The sequence below is a fragment of the Ruditapes philippinarum genome, unplaced genomic scaffold (genome assembly GCF_026571515.1).
Source record: "Ruditapes philippinarum isolate M1 unplaced genomic scaffold, ASM2657151v2 ctg6685_1_1_1_1, whole genome shotgun sequence".
Lineage (NCBI taxonomy): Eukaryota > Metazoa > Mollusca > Bivalvia > Venerida > Veneridae > Ruditapes > Ruditapes philippinarum.
This window is the reverse complement of record NW_026857185.1, coordinates 3198-28048: the sequence shown is the minus strand read 5'-3', so window position 1 is coordinate 28048 and position 24851 is coordinate 3198. Positions and strand designations below refer to the sequence as shown.

At 32.7% G+C, this 24851-nt stretch overlaps 2 protein-coding genes across 3 annotated transcripts; one reads left to right on the top strand and one right to left on the bottom strand.

Annotated features, from left to right (window-relative positions):
* The first annotated feature begins 642 nt into the window (after window positions 1–642).
* Window positions 643–24566, top strand: LOC132749017 (serine/arginine repetitive matrix protein 2-like). 2 transcript variants are annotated; one of them, XM_060738684.1, is made up of 12 exons: window positions 643–767; window positions 2846–2981; window positions 3700–3977; window positions 4594–4804; window positions 5275–5467; window positions 6041–6177; window positions 6625–6946; window positions 9079–9117; window positions 20633–21704; window positions 22600–22808; window positions 23314–23477; window positions 23924–24566. In XM_060738684.1, the coding sequence occupies exons 2-12, from the start codon at window positions 2883–2885 to the stop codon at window positions 24002–24004; spliced, it is 2805 nt and encodes a 934-aa protein (XP_060594667.1). In that variant the 5' UTR covers window positions 643–767; window positions 2846–2882; the 3' UTR covers window positions 24005–24566. The 2 variants fall into 2 exon arrangements, with proteins under 2 accessions (XP_060594667.1, XP_060594668.1); XM_060738685.1 differs by lacking the exon at window positions 9079–9117 and having other exon boundaries at window positions 23924–24561.
* On the bottom strand, window positions 10993–14427 carry LOC132749018 (uncharacterized). The gene is made up of 2 exons (XM_060738686.1): window positions 14191–14427; window positions 10993–13887 (listed from the first exon to the last, which is right to left on the bottom strand). Exon 2 carries the CDS (start codon window positions 13845–13847, stop codon window positions 12060–12062), a length of 1788 nt encoding a protein of 595 aa, XP_060594669.1. The 5' UTR covers window positions 13848–13887; window positions 14191–14427; the 3' UTR covers window positions 10993–12059.
* Window positions 24567–24851: the final 285 nt, after the last annotated feature.

Sequence of the window (24851 nt, the reverse complement as noted above, 5' to 3'; positions counted from 1 at the left end):
CCAGTAACTAAAATGTTACTCATGTAACAAGATGTAAATGACATAATTATTTAACCACGGTCTTGTCAGGTGATAATCAAACACTACATAACATATTTCAGATTACATTTTATCTTAAGATAAAATAAAATTTGATTCTATAAAAGTTTGGAAAAAATAACGAAGTACTATGCATGCTTATTTTTTGTCACTGCTGTAACAGAAGTGTCTTTCCCGTAACAGTACCTGTCACTCATGTAAACAACACATAAAAATGAATTTTTTATTTTACTGCATGATGTCTTATCAGATGGTAATGAAGTAACAGTTCATAACATTTAGGTGATCTTTATATAAAATTACGTCAAATGCGCTCATTTATAATTATATAAACTCCAGTACTCTAAATATTTACGATTTAAAAATCCAGGTGTATTTATCATCTAAAATTGATATTTGGTACCTTTTTAATATGAATTGGAAGATAATCTCAACATTTCGACTGCAAGACAGACCCATTTTATAATCTGATATTTCATAGATGTCTGTCTTTAGGGCGACCATTGTCTATATAAAAAAGCCCTTAAGCGCTAATTGGAAAAAGAAGAAGAGGTACGCAATATTAGAAGATGACAACAATATTTATTGCAGTCGTTAATATTTTGATCATTTTGGACAGGAGTTTGTTTGTTTACAAATGGCGGATGCAAGAATTTTTAAAAATTTGCTATGATATAAATTAGATTCTATCACATTATGATGTGAAGTTGTTTGTTCTTCTGCATTATGTAAGGTTCTTAAATACATATTTTTTGTTCAGCCATCAAATGTTACATTATAGTTTCTGGACATGATATTGAAAAATTATGCGTTTTTAAAATTCTTGACATGATTGTGCACGACAAAAATCTCTAAATCAACTCATCCCTTGACAAACTAAATTATCATACCTGCCAGTTCCCACGCATTTGAAATGATGAGACTCATGCATTTTTTACAGCAGAAATCATGCTCTAGTTTCAGTTTTCTACGCTAATGGCACAAACTTTCAGATTTGATACAAATACAATATCAACAAGATTTCAAATATGCATTTGTAACGTTGTTTCTGATGAGTTTACTTAGAGACTAGTTGACCTGACCCCCCCCCCCCCAACAGTGATAAAACTACAGCGCTAAACAGGTCAACTTGGCCCACTTTTAAAAACAAATTAAACAAAACACAAGGGGCGTCTGTGGCCGAGAGGTTAAGGTCGTTGACTTCAAACCACTTGCCCCTCACCGCTGTGGGTTCGAATCCCGACAGGGACTTTGGATTCTTTCATGTGAGGAAGCTATCCAGCTAGCTTACGGAACGTCGGTGGTTCTACTCAGGTACCCGTTTGTGCCTGAAATAATGCACGGAAGGGCACCTGAGGTCTTCCTCCACCAGTAAAGCTGGAACGTCGTGATATGACCTATAACAAACAAACAAACAAAAACAAAACAGAGCAGTACATACTGGATATTGAATGAGTGTAGTTAATACTGAATTTATTGAACAAGTTGAATAAAATCATATTAAAGTGACATTATGCCCATCCAAGGATGTATAGTGAGTGAACGGGTGAAAGTCAAAATATGTTTTCATTTTGCCATAATTCCTTTTAATTTAATAATTAAGTTCGCGTAAACAATGAATCCAGGCGAAATTTCTGTAACTATCCATAAGAATTTACCTATAAAGCTTAGTTTATAAAAAGAGTGGGGCAGTCTTTTTAAATTTTAGACAGATTTATAATTTTTCCCTAAACATTTTCCAATATCAACTGTTGGTCAATTACCATTTTGACAGCCAATCTTTTGATATATAAAGTTAATTTAGCTTAACTTGACCATGAAAATATGAGCATAATGTCACTTTAATGTGAGCCTCATGCGTGCATAATATTGTTTTATTCAACTTGTTCAATAAATTAAGTATTGAATCTGCACAAATATAATATGCTATTTATCACATATTCAAAATAAGAATGGTTAACAATTAAAAAGAGTCATTTTGCATTGATGCCCCTATAGTGTAACACTAACATTAGCATGCTTTAACGTTATGTTTGCACATAACGCAAATGATGTCACGTCAAAGTGTTATTACACATACTTTTACTGGAAGTGTATTTTAAGTTAGTTAGTCCTGCTAACTAAGGTTTTTATGCCCCCACAAAGTGGGGAGCATATAGCGTTGCACTTGTCTGTCCGTACGTCTGTTCGTACGTCCCGAAAACTTGTGAATGCAACTTCTCTTAAACGGATGGCAGATTTTGCTTTAACTTCCAGGGATGAACAACCTTAATGTGTAGATGGTAGTAAAGGAAGGAATTTTCGCTGCAACCAAATTTAACAGAATTATGGCCCTTTGTTAATTTTTTTACTATATACTATGTAGAAATTTTGTGAACGCAACTCCTCTTAATCTGGATGGCAGATTTTGCTTAAACTTCCAGGGATGAACAACCTTAATGTGTAGATGGAAGTAAAGGAAGGAATTTTTGCTGCGACCAAATTAACAGAATTATGGCCCTTTGTTGATTTTTTCACTATATACCATAAATATGTTGTCAGTGGGGGCATCCGTGTCCTTTGGACACAGTTCTAGTTTTAAATGTGATTTCAGTTAAATATATACACATCACACATGTTATCTAAGAGAGCTACATTACTCGCAGGGCCTGCAGCCCTGCTCAGACTTTCTGCATATTAGAATCTCTTTGTGTTAAAATTTTCAGTTTCCCCCAGAATCTTTTTCTCCTATAAAATGTGATATTAAATGGGATCCTTTATGGTTATTTTACATTGATAAAACTTTTGGTCCTTGAAATTATTTCAGGCACATGCTATATATGTGAACATTAAGAGATAACAAAATGCAGCGTAGAAATCCAGGAGCAACTGCTGCATTGCTACAAAGAGCCAACAGTCAGCTGAAGGGAGAAAAAATTGAAAAGCCAGAGGATGAACTTAATGTAAGCACATAATCATTAATGATATTTCCTTAAAAACCAATTGTTTATAGAAAAAAGCCATATGGCATTGAAGCTGAAAGAATACATACACAGAAAATATTTTCCAATAACAAGATTCTTAAATTAGCAACACAGGCAAAGCAGAATTTGACCAAGATAAAGAAAACTTTATTTCTAAAGTACAAAATGTTATGAACACAAAAGAATAAGTACACTATTTCATACTATGAGAGATTTCTTTAGAGATTTCTTGAAGGAATATATAAGAAATGAAGAATACATGCACCCTGATTCTGATAAAATTAGTATAAAAGTGATTAGTTGTTGTACTACATGTAAGTTAGTACAAAACCATGTTTCCATGAAAAAGTATAACATATATTTTCAATATAGTATACTGTAACAACATAATTGTGTATGTATATAAATGTATCAGGTAACGGTAATGGTTAACTTTATCCTCCACACCAAAGCAATATCAGGAACTTTGGAAAATTTTATCAAACCTTCCCCCATAGAATAATAATAATCCTCACTATTAAAGTGACAAAAAATTACTCCATTGACCTGGCTATCTACCCTGAGGGTTAAAGGCCAGGCTAACAATTTACTGTTTCCAAAAACAGTATATCAGAATATCTTATTGAAGTTTTGCAAACTTATTAGGAAATATTTCACACTGACAGTGATATAATCGCTATGGATACTTACTTTTCAGGCCTACATTAGTTCATTAACACAGAAAACTTCCAAACAACAGAAGACTGTTAACTTTGAAGATCTTGGTGATAGTATTTCCATATCAAGTGATATTGAAGATGTGCGAATTCAGGCAAAACCTGCCCCAGAAATTTCTTCAGGTAGTAAATTTTTGAAAAAGAAGCCAGGTGCAGTCGGAGATGAGAATGTAGAACCGGCAGGGAATAAATTTCTGAAGAAACCTCAGGTCTCGGCCACTTCTCCATCTCCAGCTGTTAAATCTCAGCCTGCTCAAAGGTAACCATTTGTATATAGTAAAAATATGTATCTACATTAAACAACCTTTTCTAAGTTACTGAAGGAAGTGAAGTAATTACTTGAAAGTTTACAAGCATAGAAAATGTCAGGATTCAATAACACAGTCTATTAGTTATTTATTAATGATTTAGACATAACAGTTTGACAGTCTGGAAATATTCAAATAGGATTGATAATATCTGTCACATGATTGGGTTTGAATTCCATCCTGAGGTGAGGGTACCTAACCATTGAGCAAAAGTGAGGCTTGTTGAGTTACTGCCTATAGACAGTAATGTATGAATATTTTGATCTGAGTCACAAACACATGTCAGATATTTTTCATGTTTATTCTACCATATTTGTAAAGGTTTAATTTACCCCAATTTATTAATTTTACACGGAAATTAATGTCATTTACATTCATTACTATTTTGTTTTAGTAGCATATGAATTCACAACGTCATTCAACCAGGCAAAGCGATATACAGTTACTATTCATGCAGTAACTTCATAGAAGGCACTGAAATAAAAAAAACTTTTTTTTGAGCATTTGCAACTTGCAGTATACGTCATGTATTCATAAAATATTTTCAAGTTTTTGTTTAATTTGAAGGTATGGTAGTCAGTCTGTTCAGAGTGCAGGGTCCAGTAGACCAGTCAGTCAACTTGGGTCAAGCAGACAAGCCTACAGTGCCCTGGATAAGGCCTCGGCACTAACAGGCAAGATTCAGCAGAGAGCAGCCACGCGCAAGACCTACACCCTTGAGTCTGACAGTGATGAGAGTTTTAGTGCTGTAAAACTCTCCCGCTCTATTGGAGACCAAGTAATCCTAATTTCTTTATATTTTTTGTTAAATACATATACTAGTGACTACTATCAGTACTAGAGTTTGGTAGTTTTCAAAACAGGTCAGATTGATTATACTTCTTTTTAAAGTGTTTAAAATGTGTTAAGAGGAACTTAACATCAAACACCAGGTCAATAAACTTAGTTTGTTAAAGATTCTACCTGTTTCATTACTTCTGTACCTTTATCAAGAATACAATAATGGTGTAAAGTGTTACTGAAATGTATAAAAAGTTGGCGATTTTATAAGAATATGCTGCTAAAAATATACATTGGCATTAACTGAAGTAAAGCTAGGATTGAAGGACAATATATCTAAAATCTGACAAAAATTGAATCAAATCCAATGATCTTGTTGTTTTAGTGATGTCGTCACCTTCATCAAGATTAAATTCATTTTTGATTGTCATGGTGAAGTGGTAACATAGATTTTATCATTGTCTTCAGTTATCAGATTCCCATAATTCTAAATCAGAGAGCATAAAAATAGGTCGGGATGGAGGCAAGTTTTTGAAGAAAGCCACTCCCAGTCAGGCCCCTCTTGCATCAATAGAACCACCTAGAGCTACCACAGCACAACAAAACCGAGGACTTTCACCAGCCAAACAATCCTTAGATAGTCAACCTCAGAAGAAAAAAGGTTTTATGTTGAACTTACCTCTTTTTAAAATCATGCTGTAGCTATTTTATAACAGGGAGATCAGTAAATTTCCATTTTATAACAAACAGGTTGTTTGATATTTATGCTAAAGGATATGTTAGCAATTTTCGTCAATTTGCCCTTATTTACATGTCGCTAACTTAACCAGTATTGTACAGTATGTGTTAAATTAAATGATTTCAATATCAAGATGTCAAAGTCAAATAGCAATAAAGTGTTTTTTCAGACTGACTTAAGCACAGACTGACCTAGCTATGTGCTGCTGGCAAACGTTACTTTGGCTATTAGTAGCATAGCTATGACTTTATGTCAGCAATTTGTAGTAAAGGCAATGCTGTATTACAGCTAATTGTAGCTTAGGCATGACTTTTATTACTTCTAACTGTAGCATAGGCAATACTTTGTAGCATAGGCAAGTATTTGTGACAGCTAATTGTATTATAGGAAATCCTTTTATTACAGCATAGGCAAGTAGATTGATCATTTTGTTTTCTAAAGATAGTTATTTTTTATATACATGTGAATATATATATATATCTTTTTGTATTGCAGCATCTCCATTCCAACTGAAGAGTTCATTGAAGTATTCAACTGATGTTGTATTAACCTCTGAAGAGGAAAGTTTGGCTGAGTTTGTTGGTGGCCTTCCGTCCTCGTCTGATAGCATGGACATTAAACCTAAGAGACAAGTTAGACATATCTATTTACATCAATAAGACAATATTAACTTTATACACCTTTAGTTATGACAGTACTTAATTAAAATACTGTCTTCTTTCACACTTAAATCAGTTTATCAGTAGTTATACATGTATACACTGGATCTTCAGGTACAATTACAAAACAAATTCTTTTAATGCATATTAAGTTTACATCTTTACCATCCATTACATCTGAGGAAATTTGGTAATGACACCAATGAGGTTCAAGCCAAAGATCCTAGCGTTGAAGGGCAGGCACCCAAATCATTATATGTCTTCATTTCCCATTAGCTAATCTAAAACTGGCTGTAAGTGGGATTTATGAAGTAAGTAAGCAAAAGCCCTGCAGATGCTTTAGATGATATTAAGGTTTGATTTTAATAGGTTGTGACTTTTCCTGTAACAGTAGTTTATATTTATTTTTATATATTTCAGTATGGTAGACCAACAGGACGTCACACCCCGCAGTCACCACCTGCAAAAGTCAGCAAAGGCAGGCGTAGCCCATCACCACCACCTCCTAATAAATCCTCAGGAAGACCTACATCCTCCAAAAGTCAAGGTCGTTCTCCATCTCCACAGAATAAACCACCAGTCCTGCGTCGCACACCATCTCCTAGTCCCCGCAACACTGATAGATTGTCACCCGGTCTTAGACGGCGATCACCGTCCCCTAAACTTAAAAGGTCATATTCTGATGACTCAAATGTAGCTGAATCTATAATTGATGAAATAGCTGATGACTTTGGAATCAATGGTATATTCTTAAATCTATTTGATTCAATTTGAAATCTCATGAGTTTATGATTAGATCATTTATATAAATTATCATAAAGAATCATAAATCATTTTCTTAGATTTAATTGAAAGAATTAACAGCCTATTTAAAGTGACATCATGCCCATCCAAGTGTAAATGACGAGTGCCCAGGTAAAAGTCAAAATAACTTTATATTTTGCCATTATTGTGTTCAATTTTATATTTAACTATGCAAAACTAATCAATAATCCACGTGACACATGGAAATTTATATACATATAGTCCGGAATGTAGTGGTAACATTGAACTTTAAAAAAGAGTGGGGCAGTCATTTTAAAAGTAAGGTAGTTTTTATCATCCTTTTCATTTTTTATTATATATTGGTCAATCATCATCATAATAGTGTATTCCTTGAAATATATAATTAATTCATCTCAACTTGACAGCGAAAAAAAAATTATCATAATGTCACTTTAAATATGAAAACATAGAGGATATTTGTTTGTTTCAGTGTAAGATCGAAAAATATTTCACCGAGTGAACACCAGATGCAATATTTTCCACGAGTGGCGTAGCCACGAGTGAAAATATAATAGCTGGGGTTCACGAGTGAAATATTATTTGATCTTACATGTAAAACAAACAAATTTTCTGTTTATTTCATGATTTTTTAACGATTTTTACACCATTTTACTGATTTTTGCCGCGTAACGTCATGCTCTTATCTTCATGACGTCATCAAATAATGACGTCACAATGTTGAAGCAAAGTATAATTCCATGATTATTTTTAGATTTTAGATGTTTTTCAGCACAACGTTCGTAATTTATTTACGAACTACAGTTATCACGTATATTTGTTATTATGATTGACTACATTTCCGCTGAAAAAAACATTCATTAATGATAAATATTTTATTTTTACGCCAAATATAGTTCGGCTACTGTGAAATTATATTTGGTAATCATTACTGTGAAATTATCAGAATATAATTAACCGTTATATAGAGAATAACATGCTACTGTCTTTTGATATCAATTTTATCAGGCGAGGCTGATATGGGCTAGAAAGGGCGAGGCTTGCCGAGCCCTTTCTGCCCATATCAGCCGAGCCTGATAAAATTGATATCAAAAGACAGTAGCATGTTTTTCTATTTATCATGTAACACATAATAACTGTCAAAATAACAAAATAATCTACTTTTAAATAGCGAATTTCGTTAAAAAGGGGAATTTTTATTCAAAGAAATAATTCTTGAAAACAAATTCATCCGCCCCTGAAACTTACAATTTGTAATTGGCGGCCATTTTTTCTTTCGACTCGGATAAAATACAACAGAATGTAGGCCTAATACGATAACATTCTTACCTTTAATTTAAACATCGATCCAAAAATCCGCTTAGAATCACATAAACTAAACTTTACTGCAATTTTTGTCTTGAATTGTCAAATTCAAAAGTTCACGATAATTTCAATCAAAGAAAAGTCAAATCGGGAATCAAACACAAGCTACACAAACATGCGTCTTATTTTTTAAACGAAACAATTTGTTCACTTATTAAATAATAATCCAGCGAAATAAAGTAAACATTTACAAGTTCTCAAAGAAAATCGTCAAGCCTGTTTGTTATGATTACATGTATAGTATGACGTGAACATCGATGATGTCATTTGCAATATAAATTATGACGTCACTTCAAACTATTCGCTATCTAATTTATTCGTAATTGAAATCGAAATAATAAATAAATAAATTTCGCATATTGATTCAAGACTTGTAAGGGTATGAGATTACATTGTAGAATTCACATGCTGATGAAAATGAGAATATAAGCAATTGAAAAAAGTCCGTTAAAATGGGCGGGGCTAATTTTTGATATCAGGTTACTGGCGTGATATCAAAAATAATTATCAGGCAAGTGTTATCGGGCAGTTACCATAGCAGTTGCATGATAAAATTCAGTAATCTACTGCAAAACATGTAATAAATTGTGTTCATTCAACATTTTTCACATGATATTTTTTTTATTTTAGTATATTGTGCAACAATATTACTGAACAATATTCAGAATTTATAATACTAAAATATGTACATTTATTTTACATCATTTTTTTTTTTATCTAAATCAGACACAAATGGAAGTACCCCTAGGGTAAAACGAACAGTTGGTAAGGAACAGGGCTATGGTTGCACATAGAGAAAAAAAATCTTGTCAACTTTTTCAGTTTTACTTTTTTATCTTATTTTAATTTCCTGCCATGTATCATATAAAAGTCATTTATTGTTACATAATCCTGAAATCAAAGTCTATACCATTTTTTAAAGCTGATGCACCTATTTATAAATTAATGTACATACTGCATGTCTTTTCTATTTTGTTTTGTCATTTTTTTGTTCCTTTTTTTCCTTTATATATAATTTTCAAAATTGTTCTGAAGATTAAATTCTTTTAAGATATATTTTTAATCCTAACCTTTATAAAGGTATGTACCATCTCACTTATCATTATCAATTATATACATGTATCTTTGTTTTGTACCAGTTTATAGGTTGTAAGAATGAAAATATTTTTCTGACAGTGTACAAAATTATGTTAATGTTTTAGCATTATCCCCTTCATTATAGTCATTTATCATTGTTAACTTAAAAAGTGGGAGCATACTATGAAGAGGTTTGTTCATTGGTATGTACATTCAGTTATTTTGTCTGATCAAAAATTTGAATAGGAATAAGCCATGATATATGTAACTTTAAAGGCAAATTTCTCATTACTTGACACTTTGTATAAAAACCATGTTTGATTAATAATTTGAAAAAGAAATAAGCGATGGTAGGGACAATGTCTGTGGCCAGTAGACAACCTCTATTGATTTTGGGGTCTTTAGATTAAAGGTATAGGTCACTTTGACAATGTAAAAGCCTTGTAAAGGTTTGTTCATTCATTAACTTGAAACTGAACATGCCTATTTCACTTGGTACAGGAATTGCCCACCCTTACAGATTTGAGGTCATTAGGTCAAATGCTAAGATTTCCTTGATATTGTGAGTAAAATCCTTTTCTGATCAATAAATTTAGAAGGAATTAACCATGGTCTATGTTACAAGGTAAGGACATTGTCCCCTACTGTATGTGTAGAAATATTCGCGGGCTTCAAATTTTCGCGATCTTCGCGGTGACATTCGATCCGCGAATTCATGTTCAGCACGAATATTTCTACATCAATAATTTCTTAATAGTCATATTTTCGCGCATCTATAGAACAATGTTTATCAGTGTGTTCACGGCTGCCATAAGTCTGGTATCCGTGGCGCTTTCAAAGAGTGATTTTACTGTTGTATAAACTGCACATGTAACATTCAGTTATGAATATAATCAGTTTGCTAATGTATTATTGCTTGACTGATATGATTATCGGATTCTTGTATAGGTAAATATATCTTTGAGAAATACCATTGTATCACGCTATTTATTGCATAGTCATAAACATCATGACATCTGATCAGATTATATTTTGTTTTAAACTTACAATACAAACAACACAAACATTAACGATTTTAACTAATGAAAACATGGAAAACAAAACAGAATTATTCAGTCACAGTCAATTTTTAACAAAATCGGTGAAAAGATTGTGGTCTCATTCATTGCTGTTTAAAACTGTGAATAATCTCGCACGTTAATGGACATTCTTTTGTTTGCGATAATCTGTCCGCTAGACATGAATGTATTTGTTCTGTACAATAGCATATTGTATGACACCAGGTGTTGAAAATAACTGTGAAGTCCCACAATGATTACAGTAAACAGTATATAGAATGAAAGAAGGCTACTTGCGAAAACCATTGCCTAATCGTGTAAGAGTAATATTCCTTATTATTTAACCTGATGGGTGTACGCGAATTTATGATTTTCGTCAGTCACCTCCGCGAATTCAAAATAGCGCGAATATTTGTATATACCCCCAAAATGGACCTTTCCGCGAAAATTTGCTTCCGCGAATTTAAATACACATACAGTATTTATTTAAGCTCATTATGCTATGGTAAATATTGCCTTTTGATAGGCAAATGAAGTCACTGCATATGTGTCTTATAGTCACATTTCCTAGTTCATTACTTATGCAGGGACTACCTTGGACTGAAAATTTAGGGAGAAGTCACTTCTCCCTTCAGGAAAAATAGGGAGAAGTTTTGAAATTTAGAAGTGATGCTTCCATTAACATCTCATCAAATCAAGCTATAACTGTAAACATTGGATTTATTTTTCAATTTTATTTCATCGACATAATAAAAACAATCTGTGACAAGTATACAGGCATTTAAAAATATGTATGGCATATAAAATGTAAAATGAAGAAAAAAAGTAAATATCTCTATGATATATGATATTTATATAACCTTATTAAATACTATTTCAATGAATCCTCAACAAAATTTATCACACGCATATTATAATCAAGCACACCATCACTTATAGATTTTATATAACAATGATAAAACAATCATTAGATCTCAACAACACATATCATGAGCACATAGTAGTCAAGTACAGCATACTTAATATAGTTCTTACATGAAAGTAACAAACACTTCAGTCACTGAGTTTCATCAACACCAGTCAATATGCTCAAAGTTTTCTTACTTTTTTTCTCCAGACTATGACAGCCTTTTCAATATTGAAATTTTTTAAAGGATGGCTCATCCTCAGATATTCTCAGTTACATTATTGAGGTTGGTTCTCAATCTGTATTTGATCCTGTTCTGGGTTAAAAACCCTCGCTCACAAGCAACAGTGCTTACTGGGATTACACAACATATTTTGAGACATTCACACACAGTAGGTACCATGGATATATAGTCTTTGGTCACATACTTCTTGTATATTTGCATCTTTGTAACTACACACAACTAGTCTTTTGTAATTTTGGTACTCTGATGATAATTTGACAGGGTCTAACAAAGACTAATAGAACAGGTTACATATTATAAAAGTGTAAATGATATGTTTTATCAAATTATGCATGTCAAGTGAATTTATAAGCTCATATGAGCACCATAAACTCTAGAAGTTGAGTAAAGTTTTAATGGGTTGAATAACATGAATCAAAAGTTAATCATTTTTCTTTCTTTCAAAGTGTTTTTGCTCTTTTGTTTGTTTTTCCTTTAACACACAAAATTTCATGATGTTGAATTTTTTGTGTTGCTCTATGTTTTCTTGAGCTTTTTTCGCCTGTTTTTTTCGTTCCTGCATGCTACGACAGTGCACTGGATGAAACTTTTTTACCTTAATAGTATCCGTGTTCAAATCTACAGTGATCTCAGCCTCTTCAGCATTTCTATGTTTCTGTATAACCAAAACAATTGTAAAGATGCGATCATTATCATTTTTGCTTTCATGTGCATTCTTCAATTCAGTAATGATCCCTGTTCCATGTTCTTTTTTTCTACTGTTGATGTAATATTCTATCACATCACCTTCTTCGATTTCAGTTCTAAGGTTGACAACAATAGTTTCAACTTCCAGTGAACTCTTTTTAACATAGTCCTCCTCTGTTTGATCTAATGTCTCTTTGTTGTGTACTGGTGGATAATATTCCCAGTGTTTCTGTTTAATTGATGCCCAGTAACAGACATGGTCAGATCTATTACAACGCCAATGCCATTTTCTCTCACCCAACCTTCTTTTTATCCTTGAAATTCTTTGTTTTGCTTTATATTTTGGAAGTTTTGTCAGTCTTTGTCGCCAAATTGAGTTTTCAGACCAACAGATTTTGTCTTTGGTCAGTTTGATGTTGAAAAATCCTTTATAGTGAATTATGGATATTTCACTTGTTTCTGAGTGAATTTTTGTGATAAGGGCAAAGTGTTGAAATCCAAAATGTCTAAATGTTATGACATGACCTCTTTTAATGTCAGACAACTGTCTGACTCTAGTAGAATGCATGAATGGGGATTTTAGTCCTTGATATAACCAACGGAAAAATATGCTAAGGAAGATGAATATCACATGTAGTATTATTGTCACTGGCCATGCCGGGAACCATGGGGTACAGGCATCTGTGATAAAATAAAATAAAATTCCAGATAAAATGAACCAAAAGAATTTTATTTTTAAGATGCTCCATTTTTCTTCATGACAATGTTGACATAACCTTCTGTAGTTCCGATATTTATTTTCAAGGTTACGGTATCTGCCAAATAGAACTAGTGAATAGAATGCTCCGATGACAAGAAGTGAAAAACCAGGTCCATACAAATTTTTGTCAGATACAAAAGAAGCAAAAAATCTTAATATTTCTAGGAGAAGCTGTGAAAGGATCCCTGCCATTCCTGAACTTATCTTTAAAGGAAACAGAAAAACCCTCCATTTCTGATCAATTTGGAAAGACTCCTTGTTTCCCAGAACGCACCAAGTTGCAAAATGTTCACAATTGCTTACAAAAAGATTATAATTCCCAAAGGTATATCTGTGTTCTTCTTGTTCATAATTGGTCTCGTGTTTTACTTCTCTTTTTGTTTCTTTTTTGGCTCTTTGTACTATTTCCCTAGGAGAATATTTTGGATATGTATACTTGACAATGTATATTTCATCATGTTTCAGATCTCTTTCCTCCTCTGTTATTTTTATTGACCCCTGCTTCAATCCGATTACATTAGCATAATGTATCAGAACAAGCCTTACTTTGTAATCGTTACGGTGTTTTATTTCACCAATTATAGCATGATGGAAGTATTGAGCTTTCAGACTGTGTCTATTTTCCTTGTAGGTACATTTTTTCCTACCAGGTTCACAGATATGTTGGCCAATTTGTAACTCAGAAACATTGAGTACCCTCCTTATCTCTGAGCAATTCCCACAGCCAGTATTTTCTTTGGTTTTTCTAGCTGAATTTCCCATGATGAACTTCTATGGTTTAGACTGACCAGTAAAATTAATGCTGAAAATGTTTAGAAAATATGATTGAAATGTTTAGAAAATAAATGTGATTTTCGTTAAAGTGATTTTATAGTGTTCTATTTTCTGACATAAAACATCTAAAATCTGCAAGGATCCCATACAGGGTAATTTGATATCCAAATTACAAGCTTAAACTTGTCAAATTTACAAATATATACCTTGTATATTGTTATACGATGTAAAAGTATTTAAATATTTAAACAGTTTTATTTAACTCAGTAAAGAAAAATAATTGCTTCAAGAAAAAAATGGGAATACAAATGTTAAGGAAAAAAGCACCTACCTTGAAATTGAAAGAAAATTTCCCATCTCAATGGATTTACGATTTTACTGGGACGATCAAATGTTATTTAATTGCATGTTGCAAATCTTTTATGTTAACCCCTAAAATATTTGGGTAAAATAGATCTGTTACTGTGAAACATATTTACACTGAATATTCCTTCCTGGTTAATTCTTTAACATATTTGACTGTTCCTAATATTAAAAGTTAAATTAAAAGTTAAAGATTTATGAAGGTATATAGATAACGTAGTATGTACGTAGTATGTACAAAATATAATTATTATACCATGGGTAACCGACAATGTTAATACTTAAGACCCAAGGTAAAATTCGAAAGTTGTATTAATTATAACCTTGACATACATGTAGCAGACTACTTTTTAATCAAAGTGCTGAAGGCACTGCAGTTGGGATCAAAATTACCATTTTTACTATTTAGGGGGCAGATAATTCAAAGAGTGAAGGGTGTTGCCGGTTGATAAATATAAAGTGCACAATTCAATAAATGAACAGTAATTGATACAATTATTCTATGACATACATGCTCAAATATAATATTTAGGTTACAGGTACATGTAGGTCCATCACAAACTGTTAATGGCCCTTTTTGACATGAGCAAAAGTGAAATAAGAGCTGCCAGAGGAAACTGCAAGCTAGACTATTTCAACACATGACATAATAAAGGGAGACAAAGCTATGAAAAAATAATCACTTATGATAATTATAAATATATTTCTGTATCAGTATCAAGAAAACACTCAAATGGTCAATATTTTTGCATCACATTATATGAATGTTGTCATGTCATTTAAACTTATGATGGTTTTTGTACTCTGCACTTCTCATGCTAATCTCTTTCATTGTGTGGAGTTTCAATCAAATTCCTTCAATATTTTAATCCTCTCTCTGAACAAGTATCATGAAATAATATAAACGGAGATTGTAATGTAGAATTTTGGTTATTTGACACAGCACTTCTGCTCACTAGTCTCTACAATCGTGTTTAGTTTGAGTGAGATATCATTGAAAAGATATACTCTAGACAACCAATATTTTAAATTTTGATGTATTATAAGAGATGATAATTGTAAAATTAAGCTTGGAAAAATTATGGTTCTTTAAAACTACACTTCCTTTCACTTGAATGTTTTCGCTGTGAAAAATTTTGATCAAATTCCATCACCTCTTTTCAAGTATTTCTCTGGACAAGCATTATTAAGTACATGTATTATAAAGGGAGATAATTAAAAAAACTAATGAATGTAGTTATGGATCTTTGACACTTTGACAAAGTCCAGTCTGTACAACTGAGTGTACATTTTTTTTTTGTAGTTTCAGTGATAGTTTGGAAGTAAAACTCCAAATAAGCATTTTTAACTTAAGGGAGATAATTAAAACATTAAGCAAGGTAGAGTTATGTTTCTTGAACTCAAAAGTCTCTATCACTGTGAAGTTTACATAAAATCCTGTACACTGATATTTATCCATAATATTACTTGAGTCAATACAGACAGCTGGTTAAGGCATCACCTGTATTCTTTCCCTTTTGGGAGCATAAATTATAATAACATGCTAAATCTCCATATGGTTCTATATCAGATACCAGTATGATGAACCTTGCTTTTGTACATTTTGAGTAATATCAGAATTCAGATTTCATTGACATACAAGGGGTCAGCCTTTAGTCCCCTCTTGGTGAAAACAGAAGGGGACTAATAACAACAATTTATTCAATTCTCAGGTTTATTACTTTTCATTAAACCAGGCAAGCTAAGATAACATGAAGCTAAGGGAACTTATGAAGAATGCTAGCTCTGAATGTATTTACACAACATTGCTAAACATTACACAATATTTTAATAAACTGGAATGTGCAGTCATATGTTACACAAGTCCAAGGAGCTTCACTTCATGGAAGCTTTTGGGGAAATCAGTTAAAATATCACCATTGATTTAATTTATCACTGCTGGGTAAGTGTGATGGTTTTGTTTTAAGCCAAACAGCTAGATTTAACATTTTCCTTCAACACAATGTTCTTGACTGGCCCTTTACTATTGACAGGGGATTCAGCTGAAGTGCTAACTCAGACTACCCCTCTAAAATACTGTAACCCAATTTAATTTCCGCGTTTTCTTGATTTCCGAAAAAAATATATTCGCGGATTGGAAAGCCCGATGGGGCCGTAAAATCCATAAGCCGACTATTAATCTTTAATAATTGAGGTCATTATTGGTGTCTTAAATGGGATTAACAATACGCTAGCCTTATATTGTATTGGTAAGTGAATTGTTATCACAATTCAGCGAAACATTTTCTCTATATATGTACATGTACGCACCGTTCGTCTTCATTTCTAAACATGTCGTTAAAAGGGTGGTTGATAAAAAATTAACCCTCAGAATGCAGGGATGTTTCGGCATCGTTTTTGCCTGATCATGATCTGGAAAGCAACTGAGCTATACAGGCTGTTAAGTTTGACGGATAAAAGTCGATACTAGTATGAAACCATCTTGTATTTCACTGTTTGTAATTATGTACACCAATTACCCTTTTGTGATGCTCGATAGGTTTATACCACCTTTGTCTTAACAATTCACTCAAACAATTATTTAAAAGGATCCAAAAAACAATAGCCTTTTGTGATGCTCGATAGTTTTCCCACTTTTTATTCAAACATTTATTTTATAGGGTCCAAACAGGTCGAGGTCACTGGACTTGAGGACAAAAGGCAAATTACTGCACTTCTCACCTGTACTAAAAGCGGTATTCTACTGCCTCCATAGACATAGAGTTCTTTTGATATTTATAAAATAGTAGTAGTTTACTTAGTTTGTGTTTTTATTGCTTTATGGCAATATTCATAACAATTTATTACTTCCTAACAGGTGCCCGTAAAATTCGAATATATCCTGTCAAGTATCTTTGCATGAACAACGTCTAAAATAAAAATTTCTCTCCAATTTAGTCGCGAAATCGTGCGGACTTATTCGCGCAAACAAATATTCGCGCTTCGTGGCCATCCGCGAATAAAGCGAATATTAATTGGTCGCGAATATTCGTTGGGTTACAGTAGTCCAACTAGTCCCAAGTGTTCATGGTTGAACAGTTATTTAGACTATACAGTTATGATCCCACTGTACTGTACTACACCTGTAAACTGGAGATTCCCACAGACTGTGATGCTAATCTTCATTTGCTTGACAGTGACGCATGACCACCTTAAAAAAATGCATTAACAATTATATGAAGTTCAATGCTTATCTTATTTGTCTCTTCTTACATTTATAATGCAGAGCACTAGATTTGTGTGTCTGTCATACAAAATGACTTTCAATAACACTATTTAAATATATCTTAAATACAATTTCTTTAATAAATACTCATAGTAATACTAAATTACTTTTTTGTGATATTTTTTCTGTCACATACTATTAGGTTCAGACAGTATACAATTTATCTGTTTAGACCGCATACAATTTAAAGGTATAATTATTTATTGGCTACAAATAAATGTAAATTATGGTTAGTTTAATAACCAATATGAATGTTTCAAATATTATCCCTTTAAACTTTAAAAACAGCCTGCCAGTTAAGCAGATCTTAGAATTGAGGCACACTAAGCAGAAAAATGGTCAATCAAAGGGTAGGGAAACATTTTTATACATATTTAAATCATTTGGTGAAGAAACAGTCACTTCACAGCTGTGCTTTGCTATTGAATGTTTTCATTTGTTTCAATCTTGAATAATCAAAATGTAAACAATGTTAATAAGGATATATTGTATTGTAAATTTTGCATACATATTGGGGTCTTGTTCAAGGCAACAAAACTATATTGTAAATTTTGCAGTTCCTTGTAATGCCCTGTAGGATTGATTTGTACCACCTTAAAACATCATAGTTTTTACTATGATACAGGTTCGTGTAAGTGATCATTTTCAGCAAAGGAAAAAGACTGTCATAGGCAGTATCTTAATGCCAATTAACAGAAATATTTGAAGTGTCTTCTTAACTAACACTATAATAAACTGTGAGCATGCGCTGACACTCTTATTTTATTTTAGGCTGTACTATATATGAACAAGTCTTGAACTATTTCAGTATGAAGATTAAATTTTGAAATGCAAACTAAACAATTTCAGTTTCAAGCCTTTTCCTAGACATTTTGGGAACAATTACCTAGCACAGGTTAGGAAATTTTGGATCTTGATTGGGAAAAATATTAAGTATCATATTGGATTGGAATGGAATGAAGCAAAATTGTCAGCTTTGATAACGGGATGTGTGTGTACACCATAATATGATTGTGTACAGCTTGTCATGACATAAAATTTGAAAATACGATAATAATATTTCTTCATACATTGTATTACTCAACAATATTACCACTTAAACCACTTAAATAGGAACTGTTTATTATGATATTACATGTATATTTGTGAATAAAATGTTAAAATGTGAATATCAGTATTATCAAAAATTGTTAAATGTCTAATTAAAACTGATTAAATTACTTCAACCACTAGTGATTACAGGTATAGATCATTTCCAACAGCCTTGCTGTTGTGTTGACTTTTTCGCCACATGGTTGTGTGTCTGCCTTATAATCAAGAGGTCTGGGGTTCAAATTCCTTTCAGTGCCTGAAGATTTTCTCAGGTTAACAATGATCATGAAGTTATGATCATTTCCTTATTAAGAATTTTTATGCCCCCACAAAGTGGGAGCATATAGCGTTGCACTTGTCCGTCCGTCCGTACGTCACATCCGTCCGGCCGTCCGTACGTCTGTCCGTACGTCCCGAAATCTTGTGAACGCAACTCCTCTTAAACGGGATGGCAGATTTTGCTTAAACTTCCAGGGATGAACAACCTTAATGTGTAGATGGTAGTAAAGGAAGGAATTTTTGCTGTGACCAAATTTAATAGAATTATGGCCCTTTGTTGATTTTTTCACTATGTACTATGTAGAAATTTTGTGAATGCAACTCCTCTTAAACTGGATGGCAGATTTTGCTTAAACTTCCAGGGATGAACAACCTTAATGTGTAGATGGAAGTAAAGGAAGGAATTTTTGCTGCGACCAAATTTAACAGAATTATGGACCTTTGTTGATTTTTTCACTATATACCATATATATGTTGTCAGTGGGGGCATCCGTGTCCTTTGGACACAGTTCTAGTTATGATTGAAATATGTTCAATTTTAAGTGCATGCTTTTTATTGATTAAAACATTCAAATTGAAATATGACTGTCCACAACATATTTTAACATTAAGTTAGTTCATTTTTATTTGAAATATTTTTTTCTTTATGTATAGTATTACCTGCACATGGTGAAATATTGAGCACTGATTGTTGTGATTCTTATCTGTTATATATTGTCTTTTACTCCCCCTTTACAGCGATTACAACACACACAACAACAAAATATATATAAATATTAACATAAAATGATACCTGATTATGACAAATGTGCATTTATGTACATTGTATAATTAAACATACATTATTAAGTTCAAGTTAAAGTCTTCATTTCAAAACTTTTCATTAGAACTTTAAACCTGATACTTCTATATTTTTGTGTAATAGACATGTCCTAATTTGAACTTGGAATTTTCCATTTTTAGTAAAAGGGATTTCAGTATCAGATTTGTTAAATAGAGCAGACAACAGTATAGTGTTTGGTCGGACTGTAGGAAAGTGCAGGCTGGCTTGACTTAATACTGGTGGTATAAATCATTTGTTGTTGTTGCAATGCTCCATGAACAGTGGTTTATTAAAGTGTTCCCATGAACTCTTTTTTTACAATGTTGGCATGACTAAAAACACCAACAAAATTAATCAAATCCAACTTTTGGTGATCAGTCTGAAATCTACCAGAACTTTGTATTACAGCCTGAATTTTTCAGTAACATTTAATTTGAATTGTTTATGTGTATATAATTAAATGAACTAAAAAAATGAAATTCGTAGAAGAAAGTTTATTCCAAAGGAATACAGGAAAATTTATTCCAAAGGAGTACAGTTTTTCATGTATTTTAATTTTCACAATGGCAAAAGATAATGATTTTCTCTATGTGATTACTTATTAACTTTTTTGTCAATTGAAACATATGGGCAAATTTACTGACTTGAGATGGCAAACCTGCTTTTAAGACAAAGTGAATAGATGAATAGTAATATAACTTTATGTATTCTTCTTTTTAAGTTTTTTTTCAAGGAAGCATCAAATTTAGAAAAATTATAGTTGTTTGCAGATATTTTATAATTTTTTCGTTATTATCAAAATTTTAAAACCCATTCTGACAACGATAAAATTATAAAATTTTCTATTCAGTTCATATATTCAACAATGAGCTGTCCTTAGAATCTTTACTCATTGAGAGGTTGTTTCATATAACTAAATTTTCTTAACCAATGTAACTTTTTGTTTTGTAGTGGTAATGGATTTAGATGACCTTGGACCTGTAGATGACGCCGAACCTCTGTCTAGACCAGATACCCCAATCTCTCGTAGCGATTCCCCTTCTCCTGTTAGATCTACCGCAAGAAAAACAAAGAAAGAAAAGAAAGGCAGGGGAAATAAATCTACAACAAAATCAACCTCTGAAACGTCTCTGAAAGGTAAAAAGAATAATGAATCCCCATTCAGAGCAAAGGCGGACAAAGAATCTTCTGTATTTAAAGCCAGTAATGATAGGGACAAATCTCCATTTAAGGCCAGCTCGGGTGGGAATGATTCACCTTTTAAAGCTAGTAACAAAAGGAATGAATCTCCATTCAAGGCAGCTAATAATGAATCTCCATTCAAAGCAAAGGCAGACAGTTCCCCATTTAGAGCCAGCAATGAGGGGTCTTTGTTTAAAGCTTCAAATAAGAGCAGCTCTCCATTTAAAGCTCGTAGCTCTGACAGGTCGGATATGTCAGATACCAGCAGAACAAGTTCTCCAGTCAAGTCACGTGGGAAAAGCTCAAAAAAGGCACAGAAAAAGAAAAAAAGAGAGCGTTCAAAGGAAAGATCGAAAGGTAAAAAGGCTTCAGGAAATGACCTTTTTAGTTCATTTGGATTACAGACCATAGATGATTTAATGGGACATTCTATTAAAGAGAGCGAGTATGACAGTGTAAGAAGCGAGGTAGAAGAAGTAAATAGTGAAGTGTCTGAAGAGATAAGAACAGAGAAACCTGGTGCATACAGTTATAGTCAGAAATTCGAAGACACTGAAACTGAAATTGCTACAGATTATGAAACTACTAAACCTTCTACAGTAAATTATACAGAAGATTTTGATAGTATATCTGAGAAGATAGGTTACAGCAGTGACAGAGGACGATCATCAGCGTCAGAGGTGAGAACAAAATACAGTGGTGATGAGACAGTGAGAAGTGACTCGGAGTTCACAGAGAGCGACACAGAAACAGTGATATCTGAGTCTAAATTTACAGAAGATGAAGATGATAAAACATACAGTGAGAGTTATTCTGAGTATTCTGAGGATTTCACTAAAAGGTATGACTAGGCAATTTTCTTAAAAAAATTTATGATCTTAACATCTTTGTACAACATTTTGTTTATTTTTCCTGCACATAAGCCAACTAGTTGTAAATAATAGAAAGAGCATCATAACACAAGGCTATCTGATTTGTACGAGGGGGCGTAGCCCCTGAGTATAAATCAGATTGCAGAGTGTTTTGATATTCTTTCTCTTTTGTATCATAGTTAAAAATAAAAACATGTTCCCTGTTGTCACAATATGACACCCCTCAAAAAAAGAACCAATGAACAAGCATCTGAATATGATATCATTATCGCTTTCCCTTTCTCTGATGTCACAATACTTTAACCCCAGACAAAAATGAGCCAATCGATGGGCATGCTCTTGAGTGTAGGTTACTTATACCTGCACTCCAGTTAATGCACTGTGCATGTATATTTATATGGTTTAACTCAGACACATTTTCAGCCGAAAGGTCCCCTAACTATAATACAAGTTGACATGATAGCACACTTATGGTAATGATAGATGTTATACATGTATATTGGTGAAAAAGCATGTTGGTCCTATTGTTTGAAAAGTTAGTGAAAATAAATTTTATAGTTGTAATGGTTCTTGGATGACCATTTATTTAAAAGCTATCAATTTGTTTAAACTTGAGCAAGTTGTTCATTGTATTCTCTTTATAGCTAGCTTTTTACTAGGTTTGTAAGAATTTGATAAAATATACATAATTTACATCATTTACTTTATAAAAACAATGCATATTTAAAACACAATGCATATTCAAAATACATGTACAATGCATGAAGATACATTACTTTACACTAATTCTATGCAAGATCAAGATATAGAAAATTATCTTATAAACTACATGTAATTAAAATCACACATCTTCTGTTTTACCAGTTTGGTGCCAACTACTTCCCGTTCTGATGTAACACCACGTCCAAGGCGCGGCATGACCACAGCTGAGGCACAGACAGCTATGGATGGGATTTTATATTCTTGGGACCCAACAGGCTCTGGACTGGCCTTTCAAGGTGTTCCACATGGACTTCATTTTGTTGATCCTACTCCAATAGCAACACATGTTGTATCAGCAGACGCTCTTGAAAGTAAGATAACCTAGAAGTACAATATATAAATTTTACACAGAAAACTCTTGTGAAAGGGTCCTTTAGAATGCAGAGTTTTATATGTTAAATGTGTAAAATAGTGGATGCATAGATGCCTACATGATCTTAATCTGTCTTATTTGAATGATAGATTAGTGGATTGCAAAATTTCACCATAAGATATTTGTTAACAAAAGAACACATGTCAATGTTTGTGGAGAAATCTGTTGTTATTCTAAACATAAGTTCTGTGTCGTCTGTCTTCCAAACATAAGGTCTTTTGTAGGGTCTTATCAATACCAAATAAATATTTAAATAAAAGATGGCCATTAAATTTCAGAATAAAAATTAAAGTAGTCATATTTACTTGCACAAAATCCTTTAAAGACTATTTTATAATGTAATTTAAAAAGCAAATTTATCTGACATAATTTTGTTCTAGAAAAGACATTTCCTTATTAAATACATGTATACAATGTAATCTTTATTTTATTTATTCTGTCAGCTATGACAGCATATAGCCCTGCCATGATTGCCCTACATGATATGTTGAAAGCACAGATGGAGATGACAAAAGAATTCCTATCCTCACAGAAACAAATGTATGAGGACTTTACCAGAAATATTAAACCAACCTTCAAGTATACAACTCTAGAAGATACTAAAAAGGTAACAAGATTTTATCAGTTACACAATGTCATTACCTTTAATGGGTTGGGTAACAAATTCTAGCAACATAAGATTAAGCACTTCCCAGGTCTTGCTTGCAGAAATCTGAATATCAAAGTGACATCATAAGGTTATATTTGCATTCAGCATCCATTATTGAAGTGGTATTGATGATTTGTTTTTATTCATGGGAAATATTTTGGTACCCGAGAAATTGACAGCTATTTTTGTATTAAGGAATGACTTGCAAGTTTAGCACATACAGACGTGAGATCATAAACATGTACTTGTAATTCAAATTGTTGCTATTTATCAGCTACTAGTATATTGGAATGATGAAATGTTATCCAATCTGTCAATAATTAGTACATTGTAGTCATGATGTTCAAAGTAACATGAAATTATTTGAATTATTATATATGTACTTTATTTTTCTTCTTCTGCAGTATATAAAGAAACACAGAAGAAAGAAACTATCCTTCAAAGAAGCCCTGCAGTTAGTGGACCTTGAGATGGCCAAAACTTAACACTGCACTGACCAGACAGTTTTTAAAATGGATTGTGTATAGCTAACTGTGATAATGTTTTTATGCCCCCGCCATGTAATGGCCGGGGCATATAGTGTTACCCTGTTCCGTCCTTCCGTCCTTCCGTCATTCCGTCATTCTGTCATTCCGTCATCATCAGTTTCCGTTCATTATCTTAGTAACAGTTGCACACATTCAACTCAAATTTGACATATGGATATGTCATGAGAAAATACAGGTCAAGTTCGAATTTGGTCATGGTTCGATGATTTTTGGCAGAGTTATGCCCCTTTTACTTTAAAATAAAATGAAATTTTCAGTTTCCGTTCATTATCTCCCCAACGGTACAACACATTCAACTCAAACTTCACATATGGATACGTCATGAAAAAATACAGGTCAAGTTCGAATTTGGTCATGGTTCGATGATTTTTGGCAGAGTTATGCCCCTTTCACTTTGAAATAATATGAAATTTTCAGTTTCCGTTCATTATCTCCCCAACAGTACAACACATTCAACTCAAATTTGACATATAGATATATCATGAAAAAATACAGGTCAAGTTCGAATTTGGTCATGGTTCGATGATTTTTAGCAGAGTTATGCCCCTTTCACTTTGAAAATAATATGAAATTTTCAGTTTCCGTTTATTATCTCCCCAACAGTACAACACATTCAACTCAAATTTGACATATGGATATGTTTTTGGAATGCCCAGGTCAAGTTTGAACTGGTCATGGTTCAATGATTTTTGGCAGAGTTATGCCCCTTTCACTTTGAAAATGATATGAAATTTTCAGTTTCTGTTCATTATCTACCCAACAGTGTTACATATTAAACTCAAAT